The following is a 21,637-nucleotide window of genomic DNA, read 5'->3' on the forward strand; positions in this document are numbered from 1 at the left end:
CTGGGCCTGTCTAATCTTAGGCACTTCCTGTCTGGTGCAGAGTGCAGTACAGTGTATTTTTGAATAACTCTTCTCCACGGGAGGTGGACAGATTCAAAGATTACTGCAAACCTTCATCAGAATAAAAGCTGTGAGAGGAGCTTCTTGCCTGCAGAAATAGTTTCAAAATAAGAGGTGGGAAGTTGACCTTTACCCTTATGTGCTTGGCAGGAAATAATAGCTTTTATGTCTAAGGTTAATCAAACATTGAAGGAAGAGCAGTTCTCTTGTCGTCTCTGCAACGCTTTTGTAAAACAAGAAGTGAAATGTGCTGTGTTTTGTTAGTATTCAGTTCTGTCATTACCGAAATCTGGTGTTTGCATAATAAAATTAAAAATGGCAGCTTAGTAACTGTTGTGCTAAGGGTCTTTGAACCGATCATGTTAATATTTATAATAAGGTACCTTATGATCACAAATATTAGTGCAGTGTGTGATTTCTGCACCACTAGCAGCACACATCAAGGTCTGTAATATCATTTCAATAGCAATTTTTTAGCTAATGCTATTTCATGCTTTTACTATGAAATATTAGGGAATAATTTTGTATTTTTTGTATTTTTCCTTCAGCAAAATACAGAGCCAGCTATCAATGGAGAAAAAGGGCTTTTGTTCACAGAATGATATAGTTGCCATCATCTACAAGAAGTCTAACTGGACCAAGCTAACAGCTAAACCAAACTGAATAACAATGGCATATTTATAGCTGTTCTGCACCACAAATGAATTTTGATCAAATTTAACGTTGAACTTTAATTTAAATATGTTGAAACTCCGTTATAAATGTGGATTTGATTATCTTATTTCATTAAAATTTGACAGGCATCTGTTTTCATCATCAGTTTGTCCTGATAAAAGAGTCTGAATAGTAGGGGTGTAACGGTACATGTATTCGTACCAAACTGTCACGGTATGGGCATCTCGGTTCGGTGCATGAGGCCTTACAACAAATACAGGCAATTCACCCTCAATCCAGAAGGGGGCGCCTGCAGAAATACAATGCTGAATGATAACTGCTGGCAGAAGAACAGCGAATACCAGGAGTTGCACACTTGAAAACAAAGCTCACTAGACAGTGATCATGTGCTGATTCTGAACGCGTCTCTCACTGACAAAGGAGTACTATAACGTTACTTTTAAGACTTGCGCACTCACCTGTCTGCAAAATGGAGCTTTGTTCTCTTGTATCCTACCTCTCGCATTCAGCACAAATCCAAATATTCCATAATATTTCCATAGTTGCGATGCATCCAAATGCTAAAATTATTTGTTATGTAAATTACAGGCTTTGTACTTCAGTCGCGTTCTAACGGTGACACAGTGAGGCGGGCGCGCTGATGTTTGGTTCACTGTGTTTTATTTTGATAAAGTAAGTTACCAACTGTCAAGTTAGCAATGCTAGAAGCCTGGAACTGATATTTTTTTGTGTTTGTGTGCGCTGACGCGATTGCTTCAACTTTCCTCATACCAGCAAAATCACTTTAAACAAAAAACAAACAGAATGTTGCTTAAAACTGAATTGAAACTCAGCAGATATAGGCTATGTTACGTGTCGCACATTTTTTTTCCTTGTCTATCAGTTAACTAAATTAAATATATTTCAAGTATGTATTCCTTGTATGTATGTATATATGTCCAGATTTTATAGCCTGTATATGACATTAATTTTATATAATATTTAGTATTTTTACATGTAGGTGGAAAAAATTGTAATTTGTACTACTGTTTGTTTAAAATAAATGAAAAGAAACCTAGCATAGTAGATTTGTTTTTTGTTTTGTTTTTTTTCTGTTGTACCAAAATTGTATCGAATCGTGACCCTCGAACAGAGGTACGTACCGAACCGTAAAATCTGTGTACGGTTACACTCCTACTGAATAGTGAAAAATGTTTTTGTGAACAGTGTTATTGTTTGTTTTTCCATATTAAATCCACATGATTCCACATACTCCTGGCACACAAAGTGATGATGTGTGTTTAGAATATTTTAAATGACTGTTTTATTTCTTTGTTTATTGAACTGTTCTATACTGTGGTAATTAATTATGCTGTATCCGTTATGCAAGTTTGTTGTTGTGTTTTTCTTTAGTTTTCATGTTGTGCTAGAAAGGTGAGAACACGCTTTGAGTGCCATCAAAATAGCTCAAGTCGAAGTGCTGCTTCCTTATTATCATCGTTGGACTCTGTGTCCAATTAGCCATGTAACAATTTGCCAAAAAAAGAGCTGTTTTTTTTTTTTTTTTTTTTTTTGAGAGAGAGAGAGTCGTGCACTGTATCAGTAGAGCTTCAGATGTTTTCCGCTGACTGCTCAGGCACATGCAATCGCCCACCTGCTCTTATCAGGTAACAGAGGACTGATTAGACCTTATGCGTTTAATTGAAGTGTTGTGTGAAGACGCTGAGGATGTCATTATGATCCTAAGCTCTCTAGAGAGCATCACTGGACTAAGACAACACCGTCCACCCCCATCCATACTGTTCTCTTCTCTTCTCTTCTCTTCACATCTTATATTTTATTTCAGGATAGTGTTGTCACGATACTGGAATTTCTAACTTCGATACGATACCTTGAAAAATATCGATATTCAATACCATTTTCGATACCACAGAGAAATAAAACTGCCACAGTATTAAGGGGGTAATTTTTTTTTAAATTTAAAGATAAATATAACAAATCTAGAACATGACAATGAGGTATATTTTACATGAACAAACATATCTTGAGGTACTACACTGCTACAGCCCTGTTCAGCTTCTTAGCTTCATTTGAGTTTGCTTCATACTTTCTTTGCTGTTCAAATACAGCTGGTAGTGTAGGTTGTGAGCGTGTTGTTTTTGTTGCAGGTCAAGTCTCATCTTCTTTCTGGTGCTACAAGACAATGCCAAACTTTAATAAACTTTTTTTTGTAGACCACACTTTTAAAATGAACCGAACTATCTAACTAATCTTAGAACTTAAGCTAACGGTAATAGATATGTGTTAACATTAGTTAACATGAATAAACAATGAAAAATCTTTCCAAAACATTTATTAATCTTAGTTAAAAGTTAATTTAAACTAACATTTATTAATACATGAGCTAATTAAAATCCAAAGTTCTATCTGTTAATATTTTTTCAGTGGACCAGAGCTAACCTGATCCGTTGTATTTTTATTACCTACCGTTATGAAAGATTAAAATATACTGTAACAAATGCATTGCTCATCGTTCATAAATGCTGGTTAATACATTAAAATTATTTGATGAACAAATTTTAATGCCAGATTCACATATACTCACTGATCCACTCATGCAAACGTGCGTCCATCACATGCGAAAACAATGCTCAGTTGCTCACTGGATCGACATAAAGACAAATTGCAGAATTTAAGTAGTAATTTTTTGAATAAAGTTAAATAAGCACAAGTTAATTTACATTTGGGCACAGTTAAAGTATTTACTTGTCTTAGATTTCTCAGTCAGTTTATCAGCAACAATACTAGGCCATCTTGGTTAATGATTCAGTAATCTTAAAATGAGAACAGTTACCAAGCTCTCGAAATTCTTTATATAGATCCAGGTGTCTGTCTTTCCGGTGCTTTGCTAAATTAGAGGTGTTAGCGTCTTTTGTTAGCACTGCTCTGTAGCAACACTTGCATATTGGCTTGCTTGTGTCCTTCGGCTTTCCATGTTCATTTGCTTCATATCCAGAATATTTCCAGATAGCACTCCTGCTGTGTTCTTTATCAACCAAAGCCGGTCACAGGGGCGCCGCACTCGCCATCTTTCTATCCGCTTCACTTATGCTATTTAACGAGAGCGAATGAGACGAGACAGGCACTGCGGTCACGTGTAGTGTTTGTCAACGCGCCTTTGGAGAAGTGAAAGTGACAGCTCGGCTAGTATCGGTATATCGATTCTTCTGGAAATTAGTATTGATACCGTTCAGATATTTCAGTATCGATATGTATCGAAATATCAATATTTTTGACAACACTATTTCGGGATATTCTCTCTTTTCTTCTTATTTGTCCTCTCCTCTTTTCTCACATTGTCTCATCTCTCTTCCTTCTTCAGCTTGTCTTCATCATTTATCTTGTCCCATTTCAGTTTGTCTTTTCTTTTATCTCATATTGTCTCTTCTCCCCTGTTCCTCTCCTCTTTTCTTACATTGTCTCATCTCTCTTTCTCCTTCAGTTTGTCTTTACCTCTTATTTTGTCCCATTTCAGTTTGTCTTTTATTTTATCTCATATTGTCTCCTCTCCTCTGTTCTTCACCTCTTAGTTTGTCTCTTGTCTTATCTTGTCTTGTCGTCTCCTATCTTCTCCTTGTTTCATCTTGTTTTCAAGACGTCTTGCTCATCTTTTCTCAATTTGACTTGAGGCTCTTGTCCTGTGTTGTGTCCTCTGTTCTTGTCTTTCTCTTGTGTTTGTCTCTCGTTTCTTCTCTTATCGTCACGTCTTCTTATTTTGTCCTCTCCTCTTTTCTTACATTGTCTCATCTCATCTCATCTCTCTTCGTCCTTTAGTTTGTCTTCTTATCTTGTCCCATTTCAGTTTGTCTTTTATTTTATCTCATATTGTCTCATCTTCTCTGTTCTTATCTCTCACTTCACCTCTGAGTTTGTCTCTTGTCTCATCTTGTCTTGTCGTCTCTCCTATCTTCTCCTTATTTCATCTTGTTTTCAGGATATCTTGCTCATCTTTTCTCAATTTGACTTGAGGCTGTTGTGTCCTCTAGTGTTCTTTCTCATGTGTTCGGCTCTCTTCTTCTCTTCTTGTCTCGTCTCGTCACGTCTTTTTTGTCTATTCTCTCTTCTCGTCTCATGTTGTTTTCAGTTCTCATCTCGTCTCAGTTTGTCTTTTCCCTTTTCCTCTCTCATGTTGTATTGAATCCTCTTCTCGGTTCTTTTCTTTCTCTTGTCTTTTTTTTGTCTCTTAACTGCTCATCCTAGTTTGTCTCATCTTCTCTGTTCTTATCTCTTCTCTCATCTTGTCTCATCTTATCCTCTTTTCTATTCGTCTCATTTTGTTTCACTGTTCATCTCATCTTAGTTTGTCTTTTATTGTCTCATGTGCTATGTTCTTGTCTTTTGTCTTGCATTTTCTCTCATCTTGGCATCTCTGCTGTCCTCAGTTTTTGTAATCTCTTCTTCACCTGTCCACTTTTATTGTTGTTCTTTATCCTTTCCTCTCGCCTTGTCTCAGCTTGTCTTTTCTCAGCTTGTCTTATCTCATTTCCACTGTTCTTGTCCTCTCGTCTCTCCTCATATCATCTTAGTTTTTTTCTTCTCCTTCTTTTCTCTCCTTTCTTGATTTCTCGTCTCTGTTCTCCTCTCCATTTGTCTCAATTTATCTTGTCTCATCTTGTCTTTTCTCCTGTCCTCTCCTTTTTTATTGTCTCTGTTTTTTCAGCTCATCTCATCTCGTCATCTCTTTTCTCATCTCATCTTCTCTACTACACTTGTCTCATCTTGTATTCTTGTCTCCTTCACTCAAATTGTCCTTTCCTCTCATCTTGTCTCAATACTTTTCCTCTCTCTCTCCTCTTCTGGTACTAAATAAGTTGATCCTATCATATTTATTCACTGAACTTATATCAGAGTGTAATAAACAGTGGCGAGACATTCCATCACAGTTGTTTAGATTTGGCACCAAGCACGGAAATTTGAATATTGGCTCACGTCTCCTAAAAGCAGAAGAGAGTAAGAATAACGAGTAAGAGCCTGGGCTGTTTGTGCAGTGCACCCCTGGGGGTGTTGGTTTGTTTCCCCTTGGAGCTGTCAGTATGTGAGGCAGTGATCGCTCAAAATCGGTGCCATCAGCCCGTCTGGCCAGGTGGCTCCACAGGCTCCAGGGTTCTCTATGAGTGTGTGTGCGCTCATGCACATATGTTTGTCTGCCTGGCTTTTTTGTCACTCTGTGGGGGATCTGAAGTCTGTCTGTCATGCAGAGCCCCATCCGTTGCACAGCGGTCTTTAACCTGGCTGTGGTTCGAACTTCCCCTGTGAGCAGAGGTCACGTGAGGTCATCTCAGTAGAGGACAACAGTAAATTGTTGAAGGTCTGAAACAAAGCACAAATGGTCAGCTGAGGCCCTGCTGGGATAACAAAACGGGATCACACTTGTTAGTGGGTCTCAGTGCTTAATGGGTAGCCCTGCATTGATTTTGTTCCAAAGGACATTTCCAAAGATATTGAATGTGAACCATTCTCAAAGTTCTACTCATTCCCTGTTTGGAGTGCTTTCAAGCTAGCACTTTTGGTGCACACCAATGTTCATTTGACACCAGAGTTTGATTCATTTCAAAGCTAAACTCTGTTTTCCAAACTTCTCTACATATCATGTGGACATTCTGATGTGAACAAAATTGCACCAAATCGCTGAACTGAATTACTATGAATGATGTATGACTGTGTTTGTGTGTTTTCACTTGCTTTCTTGACAAGCAAGACTGACGCACTGCAAGCACAGAGAACGTATATATCTCCTTTATGCTCACCTTCAGCAGAAATGAACTCCCACGTTCTTTAGAAGAAATGCAGTGCATTTGTGACAGATAGCTGAAATGTGTTGACACTTTGGAAACAAAAACAAAGGTTCAAAACCAAAGTATAAAAAGTGAGGTGAGCAACGCTCTGAATTTTGCCGCCTTCTCCTGCATTGTTCTTAACTAGCAACAGGAGTAAACAGCTGCCACTTTGATGACAAAAACACGCTGTTCTTAATCAAAAGATACAGTCTGATGGTGGGATGGTGGGGGACAGGAGGAGCAATCAAACTCCTGTTCAGACTATGGTGTGTGGCTTTAGGAAAGGACGTGACATGTTGCCAAGTATGACCCATACTCAGAATTTGTGCTCTGCATTTAACCCATCAAAGTGGGTACCCAGAGCAGTGGGCAGCCATATTGCTAGGGGGTGCCCGGTGAGCAGTTGGGGGTTTGGTGCTCAAAGTTGTGGAGAGAGCGCTGGTGATTCACTCCCCCCACCTTCAAACCCTGCCAGACTCCTTTCGGTTACAAGCCCGACTCCCTAACCATTAGGCCACGGCTGCCGCATTAAATGCGTTTGAGCCTGAAAATAGCCAACATTTGGTGCTGATGGTGGCCACTACACATCAAAGAAACATTTTTTTACCTCAACTGGGATATGAATTAAGAAAATTATTTGGTAAATGCATTTTAAAGTTGTTACGTCTGACATCTGTTATAAATAGTTTTATTGTTACATTTAGAGATGCGCTAATCTCAGTTCATGGGCTCATGGTTTACATGTTAGTATTGAAGCATGCAGTTTTTCTTTAGTTGTGTTCCTTTGTTTTGTCCTCTACTACACAAATCATTAAAATGTACATTTTTTGACTCAGTCCCAACATTATGTTGTTTCCTGCTGTTTGGAGCCCATCTGCTGCAAACTCTCTCCATAACTCAGTGCAGTGTTTGTGGACAGAGCGGCTGTGTGTTGGATTACTAAGGCATTTCTTGTTGTGGTGACAGTGGCTGCTGTGTGTTTGTGGATGGCTGTTGAGGTCCTGCCGTTTATCCTTGCTCTGTGGCTTGGGATGTACGGGTCAGTGTGGTTGGTTTCTTTGCTTCAACAGAGACTGCTTGTTTGCAGAATGAATTTCTCCTCTCATACTTTGGACTGTCTGGTGGATCAAAGACTATCTATCTATCTATCTGTCTATCTGTCTATCTGTTCATCTCATGTAACTACACATCATTCAGATGTTTAAAATATGTCTAATTGTCCATTTGTAAAATGATGTATTTATGATTTCATTTTCAAATTAATAATTATTTGATTCCTTCAATACTCTGTATCTGTGTAACACATTTTACCATATTTTAATTCATTTTTAAGACTTTTTCATCTGTATTCTGAACGCAGATACTGCATAAACCTATTTATAAACAAGCCCTGAAGTTATTTGTAGACTTTTTAGTATTATGGTCTTTTTTATAGCAGAAATTGTTTTCAAATGTTCTATTACTGTCAGAATAAACAAACACCTATGAATCCTGTGGAGGTTTTGTGTGGGCCTGTTTATGAGTAGGCCTCTGGCTTATTTTTTGGGGCTGTTTTGAAGCTTTTTAACTTCTAGTATGTGTGGTTATAGTGAATTATCCCATTGATTTAAGACAGTACTGGGGCAATCCCAATACATTTAAAGTTTTTTGGTTTAATCCTCCTATTTATTTATTTTTATTTTTTGATTATCCCTCTCTCAGAGTCTTTGTGTTGCAGAGAGATAACCTGTGTTTCCTTCAGACAGGTTTTTGCAGTATTCATCCAGTATATTGTATTTCACTGCCATGCTTTGATATAAAGCAAACAAGCCCGAGGGGAAATTTATTGTCTGTCAAGACACTATCTAATATATTTATTCATTTATTTGTCTGTTTTATTGTTTAACTCATATCCCATAGGAGTCAGATATAGACACTACGATTTCCTCTGGAAACATTTTCTCTTTTTTTTCTGGACACAGTAGGAATCTTGAATCTTGAAATTATTTATTGATTGTTGTCAGGAATTTGGAAACGTGGTGGATGCTGGGCTGTTATTATTTTGTCACTGAGGTTGTGAGAGTGTTCAGCAAGCGTACTGTTTAGCTACGTCATATCAGTAGCCGTTATATTGGGTCAAGGGTTAATGGAGGGGCCATGGGAATGAAAATACACACACAAGCTCGAGTTTCACTGGTTGTTTCCTTTCACTGCATGACTGTCTATAACTACAACTATAGCCATTTTCAAAATAGCATATTGCCATGCTGTTTTTGCAGTGTGCTCAGTATGCATATTTTTCTGTATGTTTTCTTCAGAAAATGTGCTTCTGCTTGCATGCGTGCACCTTTTTATTTGAAATAGTATTGAGGTGTTTAAAAATAATTGTGATCACATGTATGGAGCTCATGTGTTAACCGCTAGGCCGTGGCTCAAACAAACCAGCCTGTGCCTTTGACAGTGGTCCAAACAAACCCTCTGTCATCTCCCATGCTTCCACTCAGAACAGCACTTGAGTTGCTGCGAAGAAATAGAGCACTTTCAAATTTACATATGACCTTTGAATATAGCGATAACTGTAGAATCCACGCATTGCGTCGCTGCATGGAAGGCCTCAGGCAAAACAACTCAGGTGTGAAAACAGACTGAATGGAGTCAGGGCCTTTTGGAGGGTTTGGTGTTGTCGATTCTCTTGTGTGGAAATCGCCTCTCGTGAAGTTAGTTATCTTGTGAGTTGTGACAGAGAATGAAAGAAGCAGATGGATATCTGAATTTTAAATTCCGTATTCTTCTCTTCATCATTTCCATCTGTTACTCTTCAATGTCTTTGTTTTCATTTAAAGCTAGCCTATAAAACCTTAATTTTGTGCAGTGGTACCCCCACACCTAGGGGTGTTGCGATATACCAGTTCTAATGGTATTTAAATAATGAAATATCACAATTGTGTTAGAGGTGTCACAATATTTATAAATGAATAGTATACAAAGGACAATGACACATAAAAATCCAGTGCCATTATGGAGCACTAAACTATCACATGTAATTTGTTTCATTCATACTCGACACCAGAGGGCGTCCTCACACAAAAAAGTCCACAAGCAAGACTTATAGAAGTAATAACTCACATAGCACATGTCTGCAAGTCCTATAGACGTATTGCAGATGAGCAAACACTGTAAAAAATGCGTCTTCCAGATGTAAATGTAGACGTCAAATAGATGTCTTTGTGATGTATGTGTGGTATCAGCCCAGACAGCACACGTACATCTGCAAGATGTCTGTTAAAGATCACGTTTTCCAGATGTAAATTTAGACGTCAAATAGACGTCTTTGTGATGTATGTGTGGTATCAGCCCAGATAAAGAACACATGATCTAGAAAGCATCCACTGTGTACAAACATCTGACAGATGTCTATAAGATGTCAGTTTTACATACATTCTAAATTACAAACATCTTAAAGACGTATTGCAGATGAGCAAATACTGTAAAAAAATATATCTTCCAGATGTAAATGCAGATGTCAAATAGTCGTCTTCGCAATGTATGTGTGGTATCAGCCTAGATAGAACAGATACGTCTGCAAGATGTCTGTTAAAGATCACATGATCTGAAGAGCATCTGCTGTATACAAACATCTGACAGAATTCTGTAAGATGTCAGTTTTACATACATTCTAAATCACAAAAACCTTAAAGACAAGAGTTCTGATGCAAAAGCCTCTAAATAGTCTGATGTTTTTCTTTAAAATGAGCATTTCTTTCTGGCTACTATGTATAGGTTTCTGTGTAAGTACTGGTACTTCTAAATGGGTTGAGGCTGGGATTCAGCGCATTCGAAGTGAAAGTACTTGATGAACATACTATATGTGGAGAGCATTCACTCAGTATCATTATCTTATTTTTGACCAAGATGGCTTTTAGAGGCTTTTGCATTGGAACTCTTCACATATAATAGATGTCTATTTAACATCTGATAGGAAACATCCTATAGACGCAGCCCTGCATCCTATTGCAGATGAGCAATACCAAGCAGCAACCTCCCGGTCTGACTCTTGAAACCAACACGGAAATAACTTAAACTGCAATTCATCTACTGGCTGCTAGAGACTGGCTTCAAAAGGAAGTCAATCCCATAGACTCCCCATGTTAAAATGCCCAACTTAGCAGAAAAAAAAATATGTTTACAGCCTCGTACAACAAGTGGTTTTGGTCTGTATAGCTAATTTTGCCCTTGATGACAACTGTGAGAGGGCTGATTTTTTTTTTTTTTTTTTTTTTTTTTTTTTTAATATAACTCATCCATTTAAATTATATTACACCTTAAAGTTCTTCATAATTAAGAGCGTGGCCACTTGAGTGACAGGTGGATTGCTACCACTGTCACCACTGTCGCGTTAGGTGGGCGTGGCTTTAGCAACCAGCTCCACCCACATCCCACCTCTCTGCCCATTTTCGATTATCCGGGAGTGACGCACTGCCATGATGGCGACAGCCTGCGCCACCCACTTTGAGCTTCAAAAATGCTCTTCAATATCCTACGGGTGACGTCAACGTTCTAAGAAATCCCTGTAGGCATCCAGCCATCGCTGTAGCTGAGTAAAATGCAGAAAGAAATGTTTTATCTGACTTTGCAGGCAGTGTTTGCATTCAAAGGTACCTCACAAAATAATTTCAGACAGACTTCTGAGGCAGCATAATGGTTTAATGATCTACAACAAAATATAGAGAGCTTTGGTGAAAACAAAGTGAATATTTAATTACTATAATTCACATTTCTCCCTAGAAATGATATCAAAAAAGGAAAAAAGTTGATAAAACCATACAATTACACACAAACTGACTGCCAGCTCTAACTTTCAGACACCATTTTTATTTTTTACGACAACTGTCAGGGTAGTGGGCAGTGAAAGGTACAGCTATGCTGCCTTAAAAATCTGATAAAGATATCTCAGTAGACAAGATGTCACGCAATTATTTGTTTCAATTAATATTTCAGCTTTTTGGACACAACCAAAGGGTCAGGGTTTGGTTAGGTCCAGTTAGCCTCTGTTGGTCCGTGGTGTAACTATACCATCGTGCTGCCAAAAAAGCATTTCTGCATTGACAGCTTTTCAAAAAGGACTGTTTTGACAGAACATGTTCTACCATCTTGACCTTTCATACCCATAACTTTGAGCCTACTTTAAAAGTTTCCGTTGCCCTAACTTGATTCTCCAGGCTGAAAGTTTAGAATGTTTTTGATTGATTTTGAACTGAATTCTCTTGTGTGCTTTGGCAAACAGTTCTGCTGAAAAAAACAATAGACATCATCAAAAAATGTGTAATGGTTTTACTGGTTATAATGGGACTTTATACAGTTTTAACAGAAACTGTAATGGACCCTGTTGGTCTCTACTGGTAATTGGTCACCTTTTATTGGTGGCTTGTTAAAACCAATAAATCCTAATGGAACACGTCCTAAAACATACAACAGAAAATCATTTTTTAATGGTTTTAATGGTTAAAAGTTGATGGTTTGTAATGTTTGTAGTGGAAACCATTAGAATTTTCTGTGATGGTTTTATTGTTTGCTTGTTTTTTCAGCATTGTGGGTATTTCCAAAGAAGACTGTACACTGTGCCATTAATGAGACCAGTGCAAATCTAACTTTTCTGTCAGCACACATCTGTCAGGGAATGTAATTTTAATAAAAGCTGACCCATAGACTCATAGATGATATTTCAGAGTTGCATTCAAATGGCAGTGAAGGCGATATTTTCAAAAGAGTGTTGTGTGATTTGCTCTTCTGTGCAAGAGAAGATTATTCTTATCTTGTAACTGTGTATGATGAAGTATATAATCATCTTTACGTTTGGTTTATGTCATTTCATTTCCGTCCAAGTGACAATATATTTATTTACATGCAATGTATCAATTATGTGCTCTATAGCAGTAACTGCATATCTTGCCGGGAGACCCAGATGGGTTTGTGTGATAAAGCATTAGAGTGCCACCTAATGGCTTGACGGGCAAATCACAAGCACGCTTTGTTGTCAAATGTTAGTTTAGCATGTTCACAGTTAATGTGATTCTCTACAGCTGTGGTAGCTCTGATAGAACACCTGTGTGCCTGACTTCATACGCTAAAAATGACCAGAACACCAGCTGTCTGAAGTCGGTTCTGAGAAAAGCTTTGTATTTTGGGTAGCTTTTGGGTAATTGACAGCTTTGGTAATTTTACAGCTTACATAACAGGCCTTGATCTTCTTTAATAATGCTAATATAATGCCAGTAACAATTTGTTTTTTTTATAGGAGGGGAAGAAGAAATTTGACAAGGAGGCGGAAAAGTACTATTCCTCACTAGAAAAACATCTCAACCTGTCATCCAGAAAAAAAGAATCGGCTCTCCAAGAGGTGAATCATTCCACAAATAAGGCTAGATTCACATTTTCCAAAGGAATACTAGTGCTTACGCAAAACGAAAAGAATTATAGTAAGCTCAGGTTTAAGTTTTAATCTGCATTAGAAGTGTTTTACCATCTTCCTTTCTTTCTATTGTGCACTAGACTCAGAGAATCAACAAATAACTACAGTATAAATGGTTAAATGTATGCGAGGAAGACAAAGACTAATCAAATTCAGTATGCGAATAGGTGCAAGAAAGACAGCCAATCACAATTCTGTTTAATTTTCTTAAAAACAGAAACAAATAGCTCAAGACCTAAGTTAGGAACATATTGAAAAAACATTTTTTAGTTCACTTAAAAAGTAAAATCCTCACCTTTTTGTCATTCCAAACTTGTATGACTTGTTTTCTCCTGTGAAACATGAAAGCAGAATTTGAATAATGTAATTTCCGCTCTTTCCATGCAATTATAATGACTGGGAACCAAATAATAACAACACACAAGACATACGAATTACTTTTATAGTCCTCTGTGTTCTTTGTTCAGCTTGAACGCTTGAATTTTTCCTTGTTGTGTTTCACAGAAAACAGAAAGTCATATGGGTTTGGAACAACATGGGGATGAGTAAATAATGATAAAATTTCCATTTTTGGATGACTAATCCTTCTCGAAACAGCAGCGTTTAAAAGCTTTAGTTCCTGTTTTTTTCTTTCATGCTGTTCGGAGATGTTCCTGTGCGTTTGTTTAGCTTGTTGTTACACAAATTCTCACAAAGCTGAGCCAGAAATTCTCACATGTAACCATTAACCAAAGCCCAAACACGTCCAAATGAGCGTACGAGCCTGGCAGCCATCGCTTTCTGTCCGTCTCTAGGGTAACAGCGCTCTTTGTTCGTTTGCAGGCTGACGCTCAGATTGATAAGGAGCGGCAACTCTTTTATGACGCCTCTCTAGAATACGTCTTCAAAATCCAGGAGGTTCAAGAGAAGAAGAAATTTGAATTTGTCGAGCCGGTAAGATCTTTGTCATGCACAAAATTACCTCTTATTTTTAGACTTGAAGTTCACAAATACCCACAGAGCCACTCATATGCACATAACAAGGTTTTTCAGTCTGGTTCTCAGGTGAGCACTTGGAGATTTGGTTTGGTGCTCACACTGCACATAGTGTGACCTATTAAAGATAACTAATAAAAATAAAATAATTAATAATAGTATTATTGCACTTTGTTTATTTAGTTTTAAAAAACAAAATAATAAAGTGCTATAATATTATATTTTAAAATAAAAAGTGAGTATTAAGTAAAAATACAACTAATTTATAGTAGGGTACAACCACACGTGTAAAAGGCTCACCAGCATTGGGTAAAAAGGCACACAAATACTTTTGCTAAAATAATGTTGTTGTTGTTTTTTTTTTAAATAATGTTTACTTGTTGAAAACAATCACTTTAGCAAAGTTAGCTTATTTTAATAAATAAAATATTTATTTTTTGTTCAATAAATCTACTGTCATTACAATGTGTTAATATAAAACATATTTTAAAATACAGAAGCAAAATCATTTTAAAATGTAAAAATTCTGAAAGCATTGAAGGAGATCCCATAATGATTGTAATATAGATTTACAGTAGTAACAACAAAATATATTTTATTATATGATATGATTAATAGCATGTTTTTAAATATGATGGTTTCATTCTAAACATGGTGATTATCTTTAAGATGGACACCCAACCAGAGGTCGCATTAACTGAAAATTGGATGAATGTTTTCCCATGAATGTGTTTGATTATGCACAGGCAAGTACACAGAAGCTACAGCAATCTATCATGCTACATTAAAGAGCACCAAAATGGTATTTATTGCTTGAATTTCCTAATGAAATGGACAGAATTTGAAATCTGAGACATAGTTTCATATCAAAAGTAACAAAGCCTAGCCTATTGCTATTTATTGGAAGGAAGACACACTATGCATTGTTCATTCATCAACTGAAAAACGCATAGACCAAAGGATTCAATTGTGATTTAAGAATCGATATTGGTTTATTAAAATGAGAATCTTTTGAGATGAGAATTTTTGTTTGTTTGTTTGTTTGTTTACCCATCCCTAGAGTATTTTGTTGTTTTTAAACACTGCACTGTCGTCCTGTAGGTTCATGATTAAAAATTAAAGTTTAAACAAAAAATGAAAGCAATTAAATGTGTCATTCTAATTAAAATATGAAAATTAAAATGACAGGTAATAATATATTATACAGACAATGTTAAAGTCTAGCGCAACCTCTGCACCCAACATAATATATGATATTTACCATCTGAATCTAACAATGACATGTCAATAAATGGAAATGTTAGCCTTCTATTAATTATCATGTTAATTATTGTGCCTTTTAGCCCCAACAGCAGGGCTTTTTAACCCAAATACCATACTTTTACATAGTCTTTCAATATTTAAAAACTGCTGCATTAATTATCTTAAACAAGACTGAAAATGTCTCAAGATACATTGAATAATTTTAGCGATTCTCATTTGCTACTTAAATCTACAACATTTTTTGAAAAAATCAAATATTAGATCAAGTAAGCACAGAATCGTCTTTGCGCTACTGCCTGCGATTGCGTTAAGGATCAGACAGATTTGCACATGTATCTTGAAAAGTGGATGTTTTGGAAAGTGCTACGCCATGTTTATCTGCCATCTAGTGATTTCGAAGAAAATAATATCAAAGGCGCCTTTTACCCCAGGGCGCCTTTAGCCCCGTTGTACCCTACACTTAAAAATGCAATGCTAATATTTACATTTTCTTTTTTTTTTTTTTTTTTTTTTTTTTAATATGACTTTTGATCATTTTTAAACCTAAAATCAGCAAGCTGTTTTAGCACCGCCAAGTGAATGCTTTCAGTTTGAATTGAAATTTTGTACAATATTACAGTATCAATCCAATACGGCGATTGTGCATTGACAGCTGTCAATCATGTCGGTATGAAAATGAGCGGTCTAAGCTTATTTACGCAGCGCTTTTTTGTTGTTGTTTTTTGGTCGCGCATGCACACCTGCATACCACTTATGTGCATCACTGCACATAACCACAAAAACATATGGACAAATGTGTCTTCTGAACAAACAATTGTTGCCTATCATGCAGTGTAATGTAATGAGAATCAAGCCATCTGGTCAGTAATAGTTTTGTAGCGAACAGGACAGTTTATGACCACTGAAGTCATAATTTCACTTCTTATTATGCCAACTTACAAACCTCAGCTGTCATTTCCTGTCCCACAATCACCCCTGAGCTTTTAAAGGTACAGTTCACCAAAAAGTTTGCTGTTATCTTGTTCTAAAACCTGTATGATTTCCTTATTTGTGGAAAACAAGATATTTTAAAGAATGTTGGTAACCAAAAATTGAGATTTCTGATGAAACCTTCTGCTTCTCAGATGTTTCTTCTGAAAAGACTCCATTAATCTCAGATCTGTCAGAGATTTCAGAGTCTCAAACTGCGTTCATATTTGACAAGATACAGTAATTGCAACCAAGCAACTGATCTCAAACATGTTTCATCCAGTACCAAATGATCTGAACTGCTATTCACATTTAAATACTGGATGTTTTTCTAATGAATCTTTGGAAGGAACTTCTGAGGCCAACTTCATCCTTCCTCTTAATGTAAAACAATAGCTGGAAGTTTTTTAAACACAGTTCGAGAAGAAGAGATCTCAGTGTTCTTTTTATTCAGACGTTTTTCATGTTTAGCATCTAAATCTTCACTCAGCAGACAGATCGAGTGGAATACACAGCAGCTGGACCTTGCATATTACAACAGTGGACAGAATTTGCATGACTCATTTCTGCATTAAGCATATTTATATGCATAAGTGTGAGCTGTAAAGTGAGCCAGAGAATGTGCTGTATAGATTTAGAGGGACATCCAGTGTTTATCACCTGGCATGGGAGAAATGACGCTGTTAATCTCCCAGAAGCACCGCAGTCTGGTCTGCTCTTGAGTTTCAGGGTGTGACATCAGCATCTTTGAAGTCTTTTGGTAAAGTCACATCAGAAAGTCAAATCTTTGCACAGGCCTTAAGTATGAGAGAGCCGGGAAAACTGTAATGATTGACTTATATGCACTCCCCATATACTTAAAAAAAAGGCTGAAACAATTTTCACTCAGAAATTGTTATTAAATGTCACAATTACAAAAAAATGTCAAGTGACACATTAAGCGTGAAATTGTAAAATGAAAGGAGTGAAATGGTATTTTCTTGTAAAGTATGCTTTAAAAACCATTGTTTTATATGCCGCTTGGAAAAAAAATATCCTTTACAGTGTACATCAGGGCTGTTCAATAAGTTTTTCACTGATTAAATGATTAATTTAGATTTGAAAATAATTAATTCCATTTTCAAAAATCAAATCATAAATCATTTTCCCCTGCTCTAAGTCTGACTCCTACTGACACCTAGTGGTGTGGATGCAGAAACATGCAAAAGCAAAAGTTCTCAATTACCAATACGATTGTAGAAATGGGCAATTCACCAGACGCCATGATTATTTTTTTTTCTCAAATGTCCAATAACAGGAAGATTTACAGAGATGGCTACCCCCATGAGGCGACCCGCTCCATGTAAAATTTAGTTTTTATTAGGCCAATAATGAGTACAGTCTTCATATCAAGTGACATTTTACAAAAGTCTTATTTATTTTTTGTCAAAAAAAAAAAAAAATTTGTGAGGAAAATGCTCCTATTTTAACATTTTTTGAGTAGTGTAGCAGTTGTTAGACTAGATAGATAGATGGATACATAGATAGATAGATAGATAGTTGCTATGCGGTTGCTAGGGTATTTGGAATGGTTGCTAGGGTGTTGCTAGCATGATTTAACATGCTACTAACATGAATGTAAAAAACAGCTAAAACCAGCTGATTTAGTAAAACCCAGTTTAAAACCAGCTAATTCAGGAAAACACAGCTTAAAGGAGAAGTCCACTTCCAGAATTATGGTTTTTGAGGAAAACATTTCAGGATTTTTCTCCATATAATGGACTTCATTGGTGCCCCAATTTTGAACTTCCAAAATGTTGTTTAAATGCGGCTTCAAAGGGCTCTAAACGATCCCAGTCGAGGAAGAAGGGTCTTATCTAGCTCATTTTTTTCTGAAATTATACATTTTTATACTTTAAGCACAAAAGCTTGTGTAGCACAGGCTCTGGGATGTGCGTTCACTTACTATTGAATCACGTCGAAAGGTCACACAGAACATGGCGGAACTACAGACCCAGTGTTTACAAAGTGAATGCGCAAAGACAAAGGAAGTGCAAGTAAGTCAAATGCTGTTTACAAACAAAAAGGTACAACGATGTCGGACTATTCTGAAGTTGTAGAAGAAAATAAGATGGAGTTTTTCGCCTTCTTTTTGAGTACACAGACGATGAACAGACATGATTCGCAGTGTCGTGGACACGCATCCCAGAGCCTGTGAGCTTTTGTGCTTAAAAAGTATACAAATTTTACTTCTTCCTCAGCTGGGATTGTTTAGAGCCCTTTGAAGCTGCATTTAAACTGAATTTGTGGAAGTTCAAAATCAGGGCACCAACGAAATGCTTTGGTCAAAAAACAATTTCCTTACGACTGAAGAAAGACATGAACATCTTGGACTACAATTGCTGTTCTGAAAGTGGACTTCTCCTTTAAAACCGGCCAATTTAGGAAAAAATGTTTATACCAGCTAATTAAGCAAAAAAAAGCAAAAACCAGCTCATTTATAAAAAAAGAAAGAAAACAGCTAAAAACACCTCATTTAGCAAAAACAGCTAAAAACAACTAAAACCAGTTGATTTAACAACAACAAAAAAAACAAAGCTTAGAACCAGCTGATTTAGCTTACAAAAAAAAAAAAAAAACAGCAAAAACCATCCTGAGATGGCTGTCTAGTCTTTGCTGGTTTAAGCTGAAAGTAACTGGTTTAAGCTTACTTGATTTTTTTGGCAGGTCTCCCAGCTAAGACCAGCTAAGACCAGCCAAAAAGCGCCACAAACCACTTTAATACCAGCCTGGAAGATCAGCCAAAGCAGCCAGCTTAGGCTGGTTTTAGCTGTTTTTGAATGGGGAGTTGATAAGCTTTGCTATAGCAACAGACAGCTTAAATACATCATAAGACACAATTGTACAATACATACTTTAAAGCTTAAATAGCAGATCAATAAGTTGGCTTTTTCAAGCAAACCTAAAACGTTGTTTTTTTGTGTGCAAGTGTAGACAGACTTTTGATTGAGCAGTTAGGTGAAAACTTAAGAATGACACAACTTCAGACACAAAACATTGTGAAACCCCTTTTTGCACTTAGAAAGAGGAAGTGTTGGATATGTTGTGTAACAGACGTATGATGGAAACTTATTTATATCTTCTTTGGATTGCAGCTCTTGGCCTTCCTACAGGGTCTGTTCACATTCTATCATGAGGGTTATGAGCTGGCCCACGAATTTGAGCCCTACAAACAACAGCTACAGTTTAACCTGCAGAATGTAAGTACATCTCTTGTGAGTCATCCAGCTTCTCTTTCTCCTTTTCACTTACTGTAGCCTCCTGCTGACCAAAAATGTGTTTTTAGTATATATATATATATAATATATTCGTATAGCCACATGGTAACGTCTTGGCCATATAAACAAGTTCTGCATCCATTTTGCCCTCTGTATTTCATGCTGTAACCTGCTCCATGTGTCTTTGATCAATATTGGCCTGAAATAAACCGCTTCCTGCTGCTCGTCAGCATCTCTGTGGCTGGGTTCCGTGACCTTTGACCCTTTCATTGCATCACTGTCACTGTAAGCTCAAAGCTGATGTGGTGTCACAGAATTTCAGCTTGTTCTAAAGCACAAAAGACCTGTGCTGCAAGGCTATGCAGCACTGCGGCATATATATATACGCTGAAAAAACGCTTTAGCCTTAACAGTATTTCACTGCTGCAGGACAAGCACCCTTAAAATTGTAGGTTGATAATTCTCAGTGATATATTTGGCTGTGATGTCAGTACTCTAGAGGACAAAAGAAGGACATGAAGCCATTTCTTTTCATTTCTTTCCAGCAAACTGTGAAAGACAATTTGAATGCACTTGGTATGTACATTAATGAATATCTATGGGATAATTTATGGCTAGGTGTGCATTAAGTAAGGGATTAAGCATATCCAGCTGGTTGTTATTGAAAAATACACCAAGACATGTTGATCAAGACAGGCCGTTTATTGCCCGGAGGGGTTTATTTGGCAATAACAACCAGCTGGATGTACATTTGCCAGCTTATTATGCAGCTACTTGCCACGTAAGTAAATAATTGGACACAAAATATTGATTTGAGTTGAAATATTTTATTAGCTCATTTGTAAAGCTTCCTCAAACAAAACAGGCCCTTTGAGCCAAAACAAACTAGTTATTTTATCACTTTTCACCAAATAGATAATTACTTGGACATGAAATATTGATTTTGAGTTAAAATGTTTTAAAATCCATTGCAGTGCACAAAACAATCATTCTGGCAACTAGGAAAGCACTATAGCAGTACAAGAGTACTATTATGACTGAAATCTTCTGATTTAGTTTTCAATACAAATGCTAAATGACACACAAAATTGCATCAGTGGAATTTGAATGAAACGAGATAACGAGTCAGCGCTGTAATATGGGATAAAAGGAGTGCCAGTTTCAGATACCAGAATGTGCTGTCTGTTATACAGCGTTGGTACTGACGACAGTATCAGGAAATATTAGACCTTGTACTGTTGTGACTGACCAATTAAAATCAAGTATTCCAGAGAATTGTTAAATTTACTTGCATGCAGTGGTGGACGAAGTACACAAATCAAGTACTTAAGTAAAGTATTACTCCAGTAAAAGTAAAAGTGCTCCTTTTTCAATTTTACTCGAGTGAAAAGTAAAAAGTACTGATGAAGTAAAGAAGTACTGATGATAGATTTATTTTGCAATTTTATATAAGCTATTTAATTACATTTTATATCAGCACATAGTTTTTATAGTCCTACTGCTCAAAATACCAGGGATTTTCCGAAAATAACCACTATATAGAGTATAAATACATTATTGTTTGTTGATATGGACTATGTTGACGAGAGTGATGTAGTGACATGTGCATTCACTGTGCAGCTTACACTGCGCTTACACCATCTAATTTTCACCAGTAAGAAAAAAAGTCTTTTAAAGCTTGTTGTTTTGCATAACGTCACAGTTATATATGACATGAGAATAAGGTCTGAAGGTAGCAAGAACATTGTTAGGAAAATATAATTATATAAAATCAAACCTTGTCTGTGGTGTAAAAACACCCCTGGCCAGATGCCCCCAGAGGGCATCACTTCCCACTTTGATAATTACTGTAGTTACCATGTTCACAGCCTTTTTTTTTCCTCAGATGTAATCTGTGTGGTTGAATAAAAATATTTGGACTTTATATCTAAAAATTACCTCAACTCAGCTCCAGCAAGCTTGTTAGCTAGACAGTTTGCATCAGCTAACAGTATTTACTTATTTTCACTTATTTTTATGAATAAACATTCATGTCTGTCTACTCTGCTAGTTGATCCAAAAATTTATAGAGTTCATAAACAGTATAAAAACAGACGTCACGTAGGGCTAAGTGCGTAGCATTTTAATAAAATTGCTAACGTTACAGCAGCGGGGAATATGAACGTGCATGGGTT

At 36.7% G+C, this 21,637-nt stretch overlaps 1 protein-coding gene across 10 annotated transcripts in view; it reads left to right on the forward strand.

Moving 5' to 3' along the window:
• Positions 1-21,637, forward strand: part of LOC127180894 (rho GTPase-activating protein 42) — a 126,566-nt gene that overhangs the window by 76,981 nt on the left and 27,948 nt on the right. For all 10 annotated transcript variants that reach the window (XM_051135269.1, XM_051135275.1, XM_051135271.1 and 7 more), the window contains exons 5-7: positions 12,826-12,927; positions 13,822-13,932; positions 19,341-19,445. In XM_051135269.1, coding sequence (XP_050991226.1) covers positions 12,826-12,927; positions 13,822-13,932; positions 19,341-19,445 — 318 coding nt within the window. The remainder of the gene's footprint in view (positions 1-12,825; positions 12,928-13,821; positions 13,933-19,340; positions 19,446-21,637) is intronic.

The sequence above is a fragment of the Labeo rohita genome, chromosome 18 (assembly GCF_022985175.1).
Source record: "Labeo rohita strain BAU-BD-2019 chromosome 18, IGBB_LRoh.1.0, whole genome shotgun sequence".
NCBI classification, from domain to species: domain Eukaryota; kingdom Metazoa; phylum Chordata; class Actinopteri; order Cypriniformes; family Cyprinidae; genus Labeo; species Labeo rohita.